We start from the raw sequence: 14,387 nt of genomic DNA, 5'->3' as shown, positions 1-14,387 counted from the left end.
CCTTAGTCATGACCCGTACCTTCTAAAACTGTTCTTCAGCTTTCTCATGAGTCTGATCTACTTGATATCCTTCCAGTAAATTCCTTTTACTACATCAGCAACCAAGAACCCCCACTACCACTCCTTAGTTCAAGGAATCATAGTCCTCCATGTACACAGTGCTCATTCACTGTACACACTCAGAAATGTCGTTGAATGAATCATGCAGGAGACCTTCAAGAGGATATAATATTTTAAAATTGTGCTCCTGAAAGGTATCCACAGGGATTCTAGTATAATACATTTTTTAAAATTTTGGATTTCAATTTGATGGAGTTTTCTACTTATTCATATAAGCATGTTACGTTTTATCTGAATGAGCATGATTACGTTGGTGACTCGGCTGGTATCTTATGATCTTCTAAAAGTGACAGTATTTAACTTGTAATGCTTGTAATAATTAACTTGTAATTATTTCTGAGTCTAGGGGACTGAGAACAGATTTTTGAGAATGTTTATAAAATCTTAGATTTGAGAATACTGACCCTGTTCTCCATTTTAGAGATGTGGAAATTCAGTCCTATAGAAGGAAAGTGATTCTTTTAAGATTATATATTGGTGAGTGTTTTTTCCAGCCATGAGAACCCGAATCACTGCCTCCAAGGCTGACATGAGGAAACCCTGGGTCCCTCTGGGCCTGGCTGGCAGGGCCCTCTACTCCCAGGACAGAAGACACTTCTCCACATTCCTGGCAATACCAGACTCTTGGTCCTCTAATATGTGCTTAGCAGTGCCAGCTACCAGGTTACCTGTGCATATTGATCTCTCTCTCTTGTCACACCCCCAAAGACACTTAATATTTGGGTGCTCAATTGTCTTCACTGTACATTTCTCAACCAACCAACCAGCCAACCAAATGGATACTCTAATATGCACTTTTTCTCCTTTTGGCCTTGGAGACTCCTCCAACCTTGAATCTGCTATAGGCAACTTTAAACTTTATATGTATATAAAAATGTGCTCTAGAAAAAGACAGTCAATGAACTTAGATATATATCACATATGTTTTTTATAAATCATTAAAGCAAGAGTCTCTGCCACATCAGGCTTGTGCAAAAAGTGATTAACTAACTATACAAAGATTGGACAAAGCTCAGACCTTCCCCATTGGTGTTTGAAGCTTTATTCCTAATATTTAATTGGCTGTGGAGTTCAGGGAGAGGAATAGTCTTGTATTTAACACTTTTAGGCTCCATTGTGCACTCAGCTTGCTTAGGGGGGCAGGGCTGGCTTGAATTGGAAAGACAAGAGTGAGGGTGACCACAAAATTATCTTTTTTTGTCCCCATATTAATTGGCAAATAGGGCACTTGAAAGCCTCACATTAGCCTCCGCTTCCCAGATTTTCCTGGCTCTGCTCATGTATGCTTCATTGATGCCCTGTCCCCACTAATACAAGTGGCTCTGGGTGGCAGCCTCACACCAAACCCAAGAGTCTTTGGCTTTGGTCAAGGGGATCTTGTGCAATAATCATGTGCTTTCTGAATATCATTTAGTGATTCCTATTCTGAAGCTCACATCAGGCAGGATCTCAGATCTGTTCTGAGTTACAGATACAAGTGTGGGTTGGGCTAGATTCCATTTGGGGATGGAAGTGGAATCGAGGCAAGCCAGCATCTTTGAGAAAAGGTCTTTTACTCTTTTACTACAATTAAAGGCATAGTTCACTTACCATTTTCCCTGTGGCATCTGATGGAAATCTGGCCCTTAGGGAAAATTGTCGAATGGGGTGTAGCCCAAGACAGGAAGACTAGAGTGGTTTGAAAGAGAAATAATTGTGGGTTAAGCTCTACACATTTGAGCCATATGGATGACAGTGCTTTAAATACAATATGTTTGTATCTTCATCTTCTAGTGCTGACCTCCTATATCCTTGTTCTGCCCAGGCCTTGGAACTTCAGCTTTGAGACTGTGGCCCTCTCTCAGATTGATCTAGACATCCAAATGCCTTCAAGATCAAATTCAGTTCTTACTTTGTCTCCAAACCCCTTTCCTGAACACACTGACCTCTTTCTTCTCATAACCTCAAAGGCATTTAATATTTGAGTGCTCAATTCTCTTCACCTCACATTTGGCAAACATCCATTCAGTTTTGTGTTGTTCAATAACTTTGGGTAGAGGTGTGCTTTATCTGCCTGTTTAGAGTCCAAGCTCCGTGAAGGTAGAGGCTGTATAATATTCCTGCCATCCCTTCCCTAGAAGATTACAAGTGATTGGTATTCATCCATTCATGCTTAAAGTACATTGTGGGTAAACTACTATGACACCAGGCACTGGGATAAGCAGAATTTAAAGCTTGAGAAATTGGAAGATCACTGTTGAGGCAATAACCTTCTTTTTCAGAGCCTAAAAAGACCCCCAAAGTTTGTCACCAGCATCCTATTCTATCAGATCATCATTCTATCAGCTGCCTTGTTACAGAGACAGATGTAGTAAGGAAAAGAGATTTTGATGGACTCCAGTGATTCTTGGAATGAATGATCTGGCCTAAAAGTCAGTCTTGGGAACATACCAGCAGTGCATGGTACCACTGTCACCCTAAAACTTTAAATTCTGTGTGTGACATCTGAACTTCTGGCCATTTGGAGACAATGAAAGACTTTGAAGGGAAGTAGAAGGAGCCTAGAAACTATCCTATCATGTTGCCAAGTAAAATGTGTCCTAGGAAAAGACTATCCAGGACTTTTCCATGACTGTCCATGAGTCTTCTTGGTCGGATTTTCTACCACTAAAGCAGAACCAAGACCAGCACATTGGGGGTCAGACGTGTGTCTCCAACGTGGCAATTTAGGCAAAGAGATGCTCTGCTGGGCATGAAGTCGGGAGGCCAGGGTGGGTGTTGTCTTCCCTCTGTCCCTCCCACATGCTTACTTGTTGGGGAAAGCTGGGCCTGACACTGATGCACTGACTGTTCTGTCGCGTGAGAATCCGTTTCCGTCTCCTCTGTCTCAGTACCACATAGATCCTGGCATAGACAAGAACTGTCACTCCAAAGGGCAGATAGAAGGACACCACTGAAGAGTAGATGACAAAGTCAGGGTTGGAGATGGAGCAGACACTCGGGTCTCCTGTGAGTGAGAGAAAAGGAGAAAGCAAAGCAGTTTGCCAAGTAAAAGCCCTCCATGGGGAGGAAAAAACATGGCCCTAACTTGTCTAGTTCACATGGAGCTTTGAGAAGCAGGGACTCCTGGTCCCACCTACACCCTCACCATGTGCCAGTTCACAGGCTGCCTCATCCCAGGAGGCTTGCTTGAGTTTCTCATTCAGAAGCAACTCTTTCTTCCTTTGTACCTCACAGCCCTTTACTTTTGCCTCTTTTATCACACACGTCCTAATTGTCAAGTTGTGAGGGTGAAGGGATGCAGTCTCAGACACCTGCGTTGTCAGCTCACTGAGGGTCAGAGCTCTCACTCACCTTTGTGCTGCTCACAGTTCACTTAAAAGAAAATTTACCAATGATTACATGCCAGACACTGCTCTACACTGTGGCTGTGAAGACGCATGACACCATGTCTGCCCTTGAAGGAGCTCATAGTCTAGACAGACAGGTGATCTCGTCTATATGCTGTGCTAAGTGCCACAAGGGAATGCAGCCTGGGAGGCTGGGGCGAGTGCCACTGAGCAGCAGGCCAGAGGCCTGTGAGAGGGATTCAGCCCCCAAGAAGCGTCGTTGAGTGCCCTGAACGAAAGAAGCCTTCTTTGCTGAGAATGTCGGGTGTCCATTTTGAATCCGGGATATGGGGCAGATGGTCACTGAATATGAGATGGGCATTTGCTTTGTCAAGGAATTCCAGCAAGGGTCAGGGGTGAGATGGGGAAGAGGGCCAGCAAGGGTATTGTTGCTGTGGACAATGTGAATTGAGGAGGGTCCTTGCCCCTTATAGTTCTGTCTTTGTCACTAGCAGATGTTGAGAGTCCTCCAATGCCCAGAAGAGGGCTTGGAATTTGCCCCTCTTGTAGGAGAAGTGGGAAGCAAACAAATATCTTCAGGTGATATGCCAAGGGCTTTATACACATTACCTTACCTAAACATTATGACAACATCATGTGACCCTGGTGCCATTACTGACTCTATTCTTCGATGAGCAGAGTAAGGCTCAGAGAGGTTTAGTGAGTGGCCCAACATCATACAACCTGACCCCCAGAACTGTGTTTTTTCCTATGATTTTGACTTCCTCCCTCCTGCGACCAGTGGGACAGGGCACATTTGCACTTTGTTTAGCACTGTCAGCAACAGCTGTTGGTACACCTGGCCAATTTTCAAACAGAGTTGGGGATTCTCCAACCCAAAATCTGGTGTGAGCTGGTGGGGAGAAGGCAGCGGCCACATGCACCCCGCCTTCTGCTTCTTGGTCTTCTGAGTTAGTAGAGGCCAGGCAGCCTGAGGTATGAGACCCAGGGATGCCATTGATTAACTGTATAATCTTGGGCAAATGATTTAACTACGCCAAGTCTGTTTCATTATCTAAAAAAGAAGGATAAAAATGTCGTGTCATATAGTGGAAATGAGAATAAATGGCAGCTATTATTATTATTTACTCTTTACTATTATGATTTAATTGTACCTTCTCTGATCCTTTTGAACTTAAAGGAGATGGTATCATTTGGAATGGAAATTTGGAGAGAGACTTACGGGGAACAATATTTGTGGGGAAAGGAAGGGAGTAACAGCTCAGAATTAAAACAGAAGGAAGAGTGTGCTCAGTGCTCATTGAGGCATTCGAATGACAGCACTGCCACCAGAACCCTCATGAGCTACTCGCAAATTCTCTGATTCTCTTGGGGAGGAGATAAAATTCAGGTCAAATTAATATCATCCTACCAAAACTGGTGTCAGCATCCTTTAGGAATTGGCTCATGAAGCTTTCAGCGGTGGCCCCCAAATTGGCATCTGCTAGTCCTTGATGGGGACGGGGTCAGAGGTGGGAATAGGGTGGCAGGGGGTGGTCATGGTCTTGCTGAACCTTTAAGAAGCCATGTTGGCAGTGATTAGTCCTTCCCCTGAAATCAGCTCCTCTGTCATCAGCGCCTGACCATGATTTAAATGCCTCCTATAATGAGAGACAGCTCAGCACATTTTGCAAGTGAGAAGTAGGCCACAGGAGTGGCATGATTATGTCCCCACTCTTCATCTTGTTGCTATCCTTGGTGGCCAGATTTGCCCCTCCAGATACACCTACCCTTCTCTACCCTCCCCTGGGTTCTGGGAAGCTGATCTCTAAATTCTATATACTAACTACTACTTAAAATGGATTCACACACATATACACAAATATCCAAATGTGTGCATGTGTGCATACCCAAGTGTGTGTACTTGTTTCAAGCATTACCGTTGAGGAATACTAGTGTTTGCTTCTAGGGATGGGACTGGAGGAATTAGCAGTCTAGGGAAGAAGGGAGAGCTATATTTAAGTATGTATATGTATCCTATTACACCTTATGTTTTATCATGTGCAAATATTTATTTTTCCAGTAAAAATATTGAGAGCATATGTGTGAGAAGCAGAGAGTGAAGAATGAGCACACAGTGGTTTCAAGATTGCTGATCAATGAAGGCCCTCATAGATAATCACTGAAACTGCATTTTCATCCCATCCTTCACCCTCCCCTCCCCACTGAAGAAGCTGCTGTCTGTCCTTAGACCAAGTTTTGCAGTCTCTCCCAGAATCCTGTGAGGACTGTCAGCAGGCAGAGAGATATAGGAGGCAAGTGGCCAGTGAGTGGGGCCCTGCTCCAGTCCCTCCAGGTCTGAGCTGGGCATATGTCCTATTTGCAGGGCAGAGTGAATCCTTACACACCAGCAATTCTGAGAGCTTCTCTCTGCTAAGTCCCGAGGAGGCAAGGGCAGTGAGACCCCCACAGGAGCTGTGGCTCCCCCAGGAGATGAGGGACCTTGTCTTAAGTATTTCATTGAAACAGTATTGTGCAATGGTTATGGAATGAATAGGCGAATGATGAATAAACGAGCAAAGTGGACAAATGAGCATTCTACATAAACACATAAACAGTCACTGGAGGACACATAAACACGACTGAAGGATAATGGAGAGGGCCAGAGACTCACTCTCAGAGGCTGAGATGTTTATCCCAACTAATCTCCACATGTAAGGAGGAAATGATAATGATGAGGACTCATCTACTTACTCATTCAGCACAATTTTGTGGAGCACTACTATGTCCAAGGCATTGTGTGGGGTGATAAATACACTCAATAGCTCTGCTAAGGAGTCTAAGAGGCTTTTGTGGCCTGGCCTGGCAACCTGAACCCCACAGTGATGTGAACAGCAAGGCCAGAATCCGGTTGACCTGAGAGATAATGAACTTCAAGCCCATTGAAAGTTTCCTCAAATTGTTTGCAAGGACAGGAGATCCTGATGAATCTGATTTTAGGATGATCCTACTATTCTTTTAACTTTGTACCTAAACCAATCCCTCCCCCAACCTTGCCCCCCAGCTCCAGTGTTCTGAAAGCCAGGTGAGGTGTTCTATTGCTAAAACCAAATAAGTAGCACTGCTCTATTTCTTAGTTTCAGAGGAAAATTAAGTCAGCTGATAGCATTTTCTTAGCTCTAGTTTTTCCTCCCTTGAAGATTTCTTACATCCTTGTCACTAGCTATAGCTTATTCACTCTAGATTTTTTTGTATAACACAATAGCTATCTGATTTGGCAAAAATTTAAATACTAGTTATTTTTCTTATCTGTGAAATGAAAAGAGTGAGTTGCTCATTCAGGGATCTTTAGAGTTTCCTCTGGCGCCAACACTCCATGGTCTTCCACTGCTGTTAGGGGCTGTCAGTGTTGTGGTATTTGGCTAGAACTATGGGCCTCTGCTGGGAGCCAGAGCAACACTGGTCAGCCAGGGCTCACAGCCTTGAAACTCTCTGTGACCCAAGATGTTGCCTTAGGTGTGCATCCAGAAATACATGCTGACCTTTCCTTAGACAATAAGAGTAACTCCAAGTTGAAAGAAACTGAAGTTCAACTTTGTGCTACCTTCTGTTCTCTGACAATTCACAGTCATATGTGGCAGCTCATTTCATAAAAAAGAACTCTGTCAGAGTGTTCTTTTGTGTTGCACGTCTAAGTTAAAGTTTCTTCATTTCCAATATTAGGTGTTATTGGCAGAATCCTGCCCTTTTCTCCTCTGCTTTTCACAGAAAGGATAGAAAAAATGTCTGAGAGAAGTCATTTCTATTGGGCTTTTGAATGAACTTGGGAATTTCCTTACAGAAGGCAGAGGTGCTGGAGGACTCCGCATCTATCAAGGTAATGGCGCTGTCCCGTGACGGTCAGACTGAGCCAGCGAAGGAAGGATGCTGGTCTCCCTGCCTTGAGTTCTGCTCAATAATCCCTGAACTGACTTCTCGGGTGAGACAATTGGTCTCCTTTATGACCACCAGCAGATCTACACTGTTTAGATTGTCCTTGGAGCAGTGCATAGTTAAATTTTGAGGCATAGAAACCTTTCCTAACATGCAACAACAACATTAGCTCATGTCTACTGGGCTTTTCTGATGCACCTGACACTTTGACACAATATGTGAATAAGTGGAGGGCTTAGATAGTCTTATTAGTAAACTTCAAAGTAAGAGAGAGGGAGATTGTGAGAGAAGCAAGAGTGTACACGGTAAGTCATAGGCCTTCTTCACCTTCTCAATTCTATATTTGGAAATCCTTTTGGAAAGATTTTTCTGAGTCTTGTTTCTGGAACAATAATGATCTCACTGGTGGCAACAACACTGCAATTAGCTCATCATTCTCCTTCATTTTAGGTGTTGACATTAACTGAGAACTCTAATGTCAGATTTTGAGACTGTTTTAACTCTTACCAGGTGTGTGTGTGTGTCTCTGTGTGTGAGAGTGAGTAAGGCCCCTCGCCAGCCTCCAAGTAAAAGAAAGAGGAACCACCGGTCCTGCAAATGTTGGTGGGGCTTGCTGCTGGCCAGGGGTTAAGCAATGCCTCAGTCTAGCTGTGGTAGCGAATGCCCCATACTACAAGTACCAACTTAGAACACATTTTTGTATAGAAACAAGGACAGAGAAGATGGCTTAGTTATCAGATTTACCCAAAAAGCATTCTTAACACTCATCAGAACTGGTATTTTAGTGCCAGTCTCTTTACTCATGTTAGGGAACATTACTTTGGGGGATGTGTGTGTACATACATACCTATGTATATGAATGTCATTCAGTGAAAATAACAGAGTAACTCATGGTAAAGAGTAATGCAAGAGATGATAATAACATCATATTTTAGGAACACTAGGCAAGTATTTGTTGGATAACTTGGTTACTTAATCTTTAATGTGGCAGATAAACAAGCCTGACCTTGAACAGGTGGTATGTACCAACATGACTGTGTATGTTATGCCAATTTAATCTTCACTTAATTGTAAAGTCTATGAAGGAGGTAGGGTGGAATTACATCATATAAAGGGTTAGATTCTAAAGTCAATGAATGAGTAAAGTAAAAATTACAGAGTTGAAATTTGCTTTGAAAAATCCCCTGAATCACATATAAAGATATACATGATTTGATTACAGCCCTGAGCACTAATAAGTTAAGATGAATGATACATACAGTAATATGTCATAAAGAGTTCAAAACACAACATGTAATTTTAGAGATAAAGTTGCAGGGCTTATTTGTAGGAAGTCATATATAAAAACAAATATGAAGACTTCTTAACTGAATATATAGACAAAATCTACATATTTGAATTTGCTCAAGTTTATGCTCCACTGTTTTTTATCCCAAATGGATCAAGAAGGAAACTTAACTCAGAAAAGTTAAGTAACTTGTTCAGGGAGACACGGCTGGTAAATAGTACAACTGGAGCTTGAATCTAGGTTGTTCTGACTCCAGAGCCTCTGTCTGTCTTCAAAAATGTGTTTTGACTTCTCAATTGTTGCCCAGCAAATGGCTCTTTGAAGACTATTTATAAGTTAGAATTTGCCTGTATTTAGATATAATGTGCTACATATAATATCTGTATACACAAAAACACACAGCTAGGTATGTAACTTGTACATATATACTAGAAATTCAAGAACCTGGAACATGGTAGGAAGTGAATGAACCAATTCAAGTGGACAAAATAAGAATCCAAATTAACACTAGAACAAGAGTTGATCGGTTCTCTCTTAGCAAAGACTCAGTATTTATCGCCAATATCTGTAACTTTTCTTTATGTGATAATAGTTTTCACTCAATACACGAAATTTCTGAGGCTAAAAGATGGACATGTAACATACACAGAGGGCATTGATCCATAGAGGTGTAAATTTGGATTGGTGTTTTATGTCTAAAATCCCAAACATCTTGATATATATATTATCCATCTATCCATCCATCCATCGTCCATCAAATAGAAGATGTACCATGTGCCAACCAGCATAGCCAAAATTTTTGTATATTAAAATATAAGAAATACACCCATCAATAATTTAGGAATCTATACTAGTTCTCAAATACTAGAAGTGATTCTTATCAAGCAAAAGTTCAAAATGCATAGCCTACTTGAGAGCTTTTATGATATGCTTTTTTGCATTGTAAGTCAATTAGGAATTGTCATCTTTTCATTAGCACACCTCACCTGAATTATTAGTATGATTTAATTTTTTTAACTGGTACATTTCTTCAAATGAATACAATGACATTTCTTTCAAAATAAGAATAAGCCAGATTTTTCATTAATTTGGGCAGAACCTTATCCCTGTGCCAATAATTGATGAAGTTTGCTTTATGTTTTATTATAATCAACAAAGGTCAAAGCTTTGCAGTCTATAGCATCTTCATCTGATTACAAAATGCATTGACCAGGGAGCAGAAATTTCAGGGCTGAGCACCACTTGTAGCCACTCATGTGTGCTATGAGTCACATGGGTTTTGGAAGTGGGGCCATCATTGTTACCTGTGGTGTTAAAGCCAAAGAGGAGGGGGCAAGACACGGCAAAGGCCAGTACCCAGACAGCTGTAATCATGAGAGCCACACGCCGGCAGGAGCTCTGTCCTGTGCCATGTTGGTAGTGAACTGGCATGACCACTGCAGTGTACCTGTAAAAGGAAGAGGGAAGAGAATACACATGGTGAGAAAGGACAGGTGAGACAAGTTGAAGGATGTTCTGGAGAAATAATCAGGTTGATAAATGTGGCAGGGGAAAAATAATTTTGATGGAGAAAGAGAAAAGGTGAAACTAGTAGAAAGGTGGAGCTAAGACAGATGAAGAACTCATTGGGAGGGGTGGTCAGAGAAAGGGAGAGAGAATTAAAAAGTTAGCATAGAAGCACTGGGTTGCTGGAGAGCTTCTTGACCAGTCCTGAAGCACAGTATTCTCCACCCTGAACCCTGAAGACTCTGGGTGTGCCTTTACTTTCTCCCATAGTTCTTTAGATAATGATAAAACTGTCTCCAAGTAGGTGCTTACACTTGCTTGTATTCTAATATAAATTCTAACTCTCACAGTGACAACTATTCCAAATAGCAGAGATATTGAAAATAGAGATAAATAATATTCAACAAAGTAAAATTCAGTTTTCATGCTGACTTAGTCTGCTCAGGCTGCCAAATCACAAATACCATAGTTTAGGGTGCTTAAACAACGAACATTTATTTTTTATAGTTCAGAAGGTTGGGAAGTCCAAGATTAAGGCACTAGCCGATTCAGTGTCTGGTGAAGGAAGACCCACTTCCTGGTTCATGGATGGTTGTTTTCTATCTGTGTTCTCACATGATGGAAGGGGCACGGGAGCTCAATGAGGTCTCTTTTATTAGAGCACTAACATCATTCATGACGTCTGTACCTTCATAACCTAATCACCACTCAAAGATCTCACCTCTTAATATTATCAAAGTATGGATTTCAAAGCATGAATTTGGGGAGGACACAAATCTTCAGTCAACAGTGCATGCTTTCACATGGTCAAAGCATAGTTCCTTATTCTTGTTGGGCATTGTTGTATTTTCTAAGGCAATTCCTCACACACAGTTTCAGCTGCTTGTTGGACTTACTACCTGAACATTTGCTTCATAGTCATCTCAAACTCAAGCTATCTGAAATATATTTGCCTCTCTCCCCACATTCTTTAATCTAGTTATACCTCCTGCCATTCTTCTACACCCATTACTCGGGCCTTTTGATTCTCCCTTGGCCTTTCCCTATAATTTTCTCACTCATTCACTTAACTTTTCATTCAATGTTTATTGAGTCCCTACTATATGCCAGGCCTTATTCTGGAAATATAGAGATGTGCAAATGGGACATTGTCCCTGCCCTTATGGAACTGCAGTGAAGTGAATGGACCAAAAAAATGTTAACATAAAATGAAGAATATCATGAATGAAATAAGCTGTGTGACATGTTTGAGGATAATGGAGGCTGCCAGGAGGAGTAAACCAACACAGGCTGGGCAGGGAAATGAGAAGGGTAAGAGGAGCCCAGCCATGAGAAAAGATAGGAGGAGGACATTTTAGACAGAAGAACAACAGATCCTGTGAATTCACCCATTATGATGTCCCTGTAGGATCCCCTCCCATTGAATGTAGACCGAACATATGAATCTGGTATAATGTTGTTCCTGTGATTAGATTAGTAAACAAGAGACTAAGAAGTAATCAAAAGGGAGATTATCCTCAGTGGACCTGACCAGATACGTAATTCCTTAAAAAAGACTGGACCCTTCCTTAATTCAGAGAGATTCAAAAAACCTGAGAATTTACTCTGCTGGCTGTGAATCAGCAAACCGCCATGTTTTGGAAAAAGGCATTTGTCAGGGGAGGGCAAAATGCCTACAGGAGCTGAGAACAGCTCTTGATTGACAACCACCAAGAAAGTGGGGACCTCAGAGCTATGACTGCAAGGAAGCAGAATTCTACTGACAAACTGAATGAATCTGGAAGGGGAGCACAAGCTCCAGATGAGAACACACCCAGCTTACACCTTGGTTTCCGCCTTAGGAGACCAAAAGCAGAAAACCTACTTGTACAACACACAGACTTCTGACCTACAGAAATTGTGAGATTAAAATATAGCTATAATTTAAGCCATTACGTTTGTGATAATTTGTCCCACAGCAGCAGAGGAGACTGCTGTCTTTGTTCAATATGTTGTCCCTTCTCCTTCCCTGGGTAGCTCCTTCTTGCCCTCCCTTAATCCCAGGTCAGCTCTTAACAACTTTCTGAGTCCTCTTCATCTTATAGAGACCTCTAACTATGAACACATAAACTTCTTGTGTCAATCAATCACGTTACTCTTTTGCCTGCAGTTGTCTTGCCTCATTGAACTTGCCTCATGTCTGGAGATAGTCCCCATGATTTAAGTTACTTGATGGCTCAAATCATGTTATAGCCTTGGTATTCCCCATAGGTCCTTGCACAAAGCAAGTAGTAAGAAGCTATTTACTGATTGCCTCCTGGATCCTGAAGGCCTCCTTCCCTATAAGAGAACAATTCTAATCTTAGCTGGGCCCAAGGGATCTAATGTATAGCACTGGGTCTATGTATGATCATTTTTTCTCTGTTTTCTCAGAGTCTAGGGAACCTGGTGACCAGATTCAGACAGGAGATGCACAGAAGGGTTAAATAGGAGCCTCCTTAACAGCTCTGTGCACCTCAAGGCTTGGGACTGAGGAAGGGGAGGAGGGTCTGGGGCAGTACTCCCTGGTGCCCCGCCTGTAGGTGCCAGCCCTGCGTGAATCATCTGCCACTTATGCCTCTAGCCTTAGAGTTCATGTGTTAACATTTGTATTCCCCCAAAAGTGGCTTGAGAGTCAGCTCTGAGAGCTGAGGTGGAGGCAGACTCTGCAGGACTTGACTGTGGCACCATGATGTAAGACAGAGGTGGCCTCTTTCTCAAGAGAAAGTAATAGAGGCCCTTAATTAATAAGGTCAAATTAAGATCCCACCACTAACCCTAAGGGAGGCCCATGAAAACCCAGTTTCCTTCTTCTGAGGTACATACATTGCAAATCTCTTGAATTCCTGACTTGGTGATGAAGGAACAGAACAAGTAGCACCAGGCATTCTTCCAGACCATTTATTTATTTATTTATTTATTTATTTATCTATCTATCTATCTATCTATTAAAATATATTTTATTGATTATGCTACTGCAGTTGTACCATTTTCCCCCCTTTTCCCTGCCTCCACCTGGTACCCCTTCCCTCCAGCAATCCCCTCCCTTAGTTCATGTCCCTGGGTCATGCATATAAATTCTTTGGCTTGTCCATTTACTATACTATTCTTGATATTCTCCTGTCTATTTTGTACCTACCAATTATTCTTAATCCATGCACCCTTTCTCCCATTCTCCCCCTTTCTCTTCCCAGCTGATAACCCTCCAAATGATCTCCATTTCTGTAATTCTGTTCTTGCTCTGGTTGTTTGCTTAGTTTGTTTCTTTAGATTCAGTTGTTGATAGTTGTGAATTTGTTGCCATTTTAATTTCATAGTTTTGATCTTCTTTTTCTTAAATAAGCCCCTTTAACATTTCATGGAATAATGGCTTGGTGATGATGAATTCCCTTAGTTTTACCTTTTCTGGGAAGCACTTTCTCTGACCTTACATTCTAAATGATATCTTTGCTGGATAGAATAATCTATCCAGATTACTTGTAGGTCCTTGCTTTTCGTCACTTGGAATATTTGTTGCCAGTCTCTTCTTTTCTGCAAAGTTTCTTTTGAAAAATCAGCTGATAGTCTAATGGGAACCCCTTTTTAGGTAACTCTTTGCTTTTCTCTTGCTGCTTTTAAGATTATCTCTTTATCTTCTACCTTTGGCATTTTAATTATAATGTGTCTCGGTGTGGTCCTCTTTGGATCCAACTTGTTTGGAACTCTGTGCTTCCTGGACTTGTATGTCTATTTCCTTTGCTAAATTAGTGAATTATTCTTTCATTAGTTTTTCAAATAAGTTTTCAACTTTTTGCTCTACCTCTTCTCCTTCTGGCACCCCTATGTTTCTAACGTTGGTAAGTTTAAAGTTGTCCCAGAGGTTCCGAAGCCTATTCTTGTTTTTTAAATTATTTGTTCTTCCTGCTGTTCTGATTGAATGCTTTTTCCTTCCTTTTATTCCAGATTGTTGATTGGATTCTCTGCTTCATCCTCTCCACTGTTGGTTCTCTGTAGATTTTTCTTAATTTCACTTGGTGCTACCTTCATTTTTTCCCTTATGTTTTTGCTATACTTAGTGAGTTCTCTGAGCATTCCAATCACCAGTATTTTGAACTCTGCATCTCATAGGTTGGCTATCTGCATTTTGTTTAATTCTTTTTCTGGGGTTTTGTTCTGTTCTTTCATTTGAGCCACATTTCTTTTGTCTCCTCAATTCGGCAGCCTCCCTGTATTTG

General features: G+C 41.6%; 1 protein-coding gene across 2 annotated transcripts in view; it reads right to left on the bottom strand.

Annotated features, from left to right (window-relative positions):
• The window catches only part of DRD3 (dopamine receptor D3), a 40,505-nt gene that overhangs the window by 3,989 nt on the left and 22,129 nt on the right, over window positions 1-14,387 (bottom strand). For both annotated transcript variants that reach the window (XM_054577277.1, XM_054577278.1), the window contains exons 3-4: window positions 9,954-10,096; window positions 2,910-3,106 (exon numbers count right to left, since the gene is read on the bottom strand). In XM_054577277.1, the coding sequence (XP_054433252.1) occupies window positions 2,910-3,106; window positions 9,954-10,096 (340 nt within the window). The remainder of the gene's footprint in view (window positions 1-2,909; window positions 3,107-9,953; window positions 10,097-14,387) is intronic.

Source organism: Pteronotus mesoamericanus, unplaced genomic scaffold (assembly GCF_021234165.1).
Source record: "Pteronotus mesoamericanus isolate MK-2021 breed Mesoamerican mustached bat unplaced genomic scaffold, CSHL_Meso_final contig_42, whole genome shotgun sequence".
NCBI lineage: Eukaryota > Metazoa > Chordata > Mammalia > Chiroptera > Mormoopidae > Pteronotus > Pteronotus mesoamericanus.
This window is presented reverse-complemented; position numbering and strand designations above follow the sequence as displayed.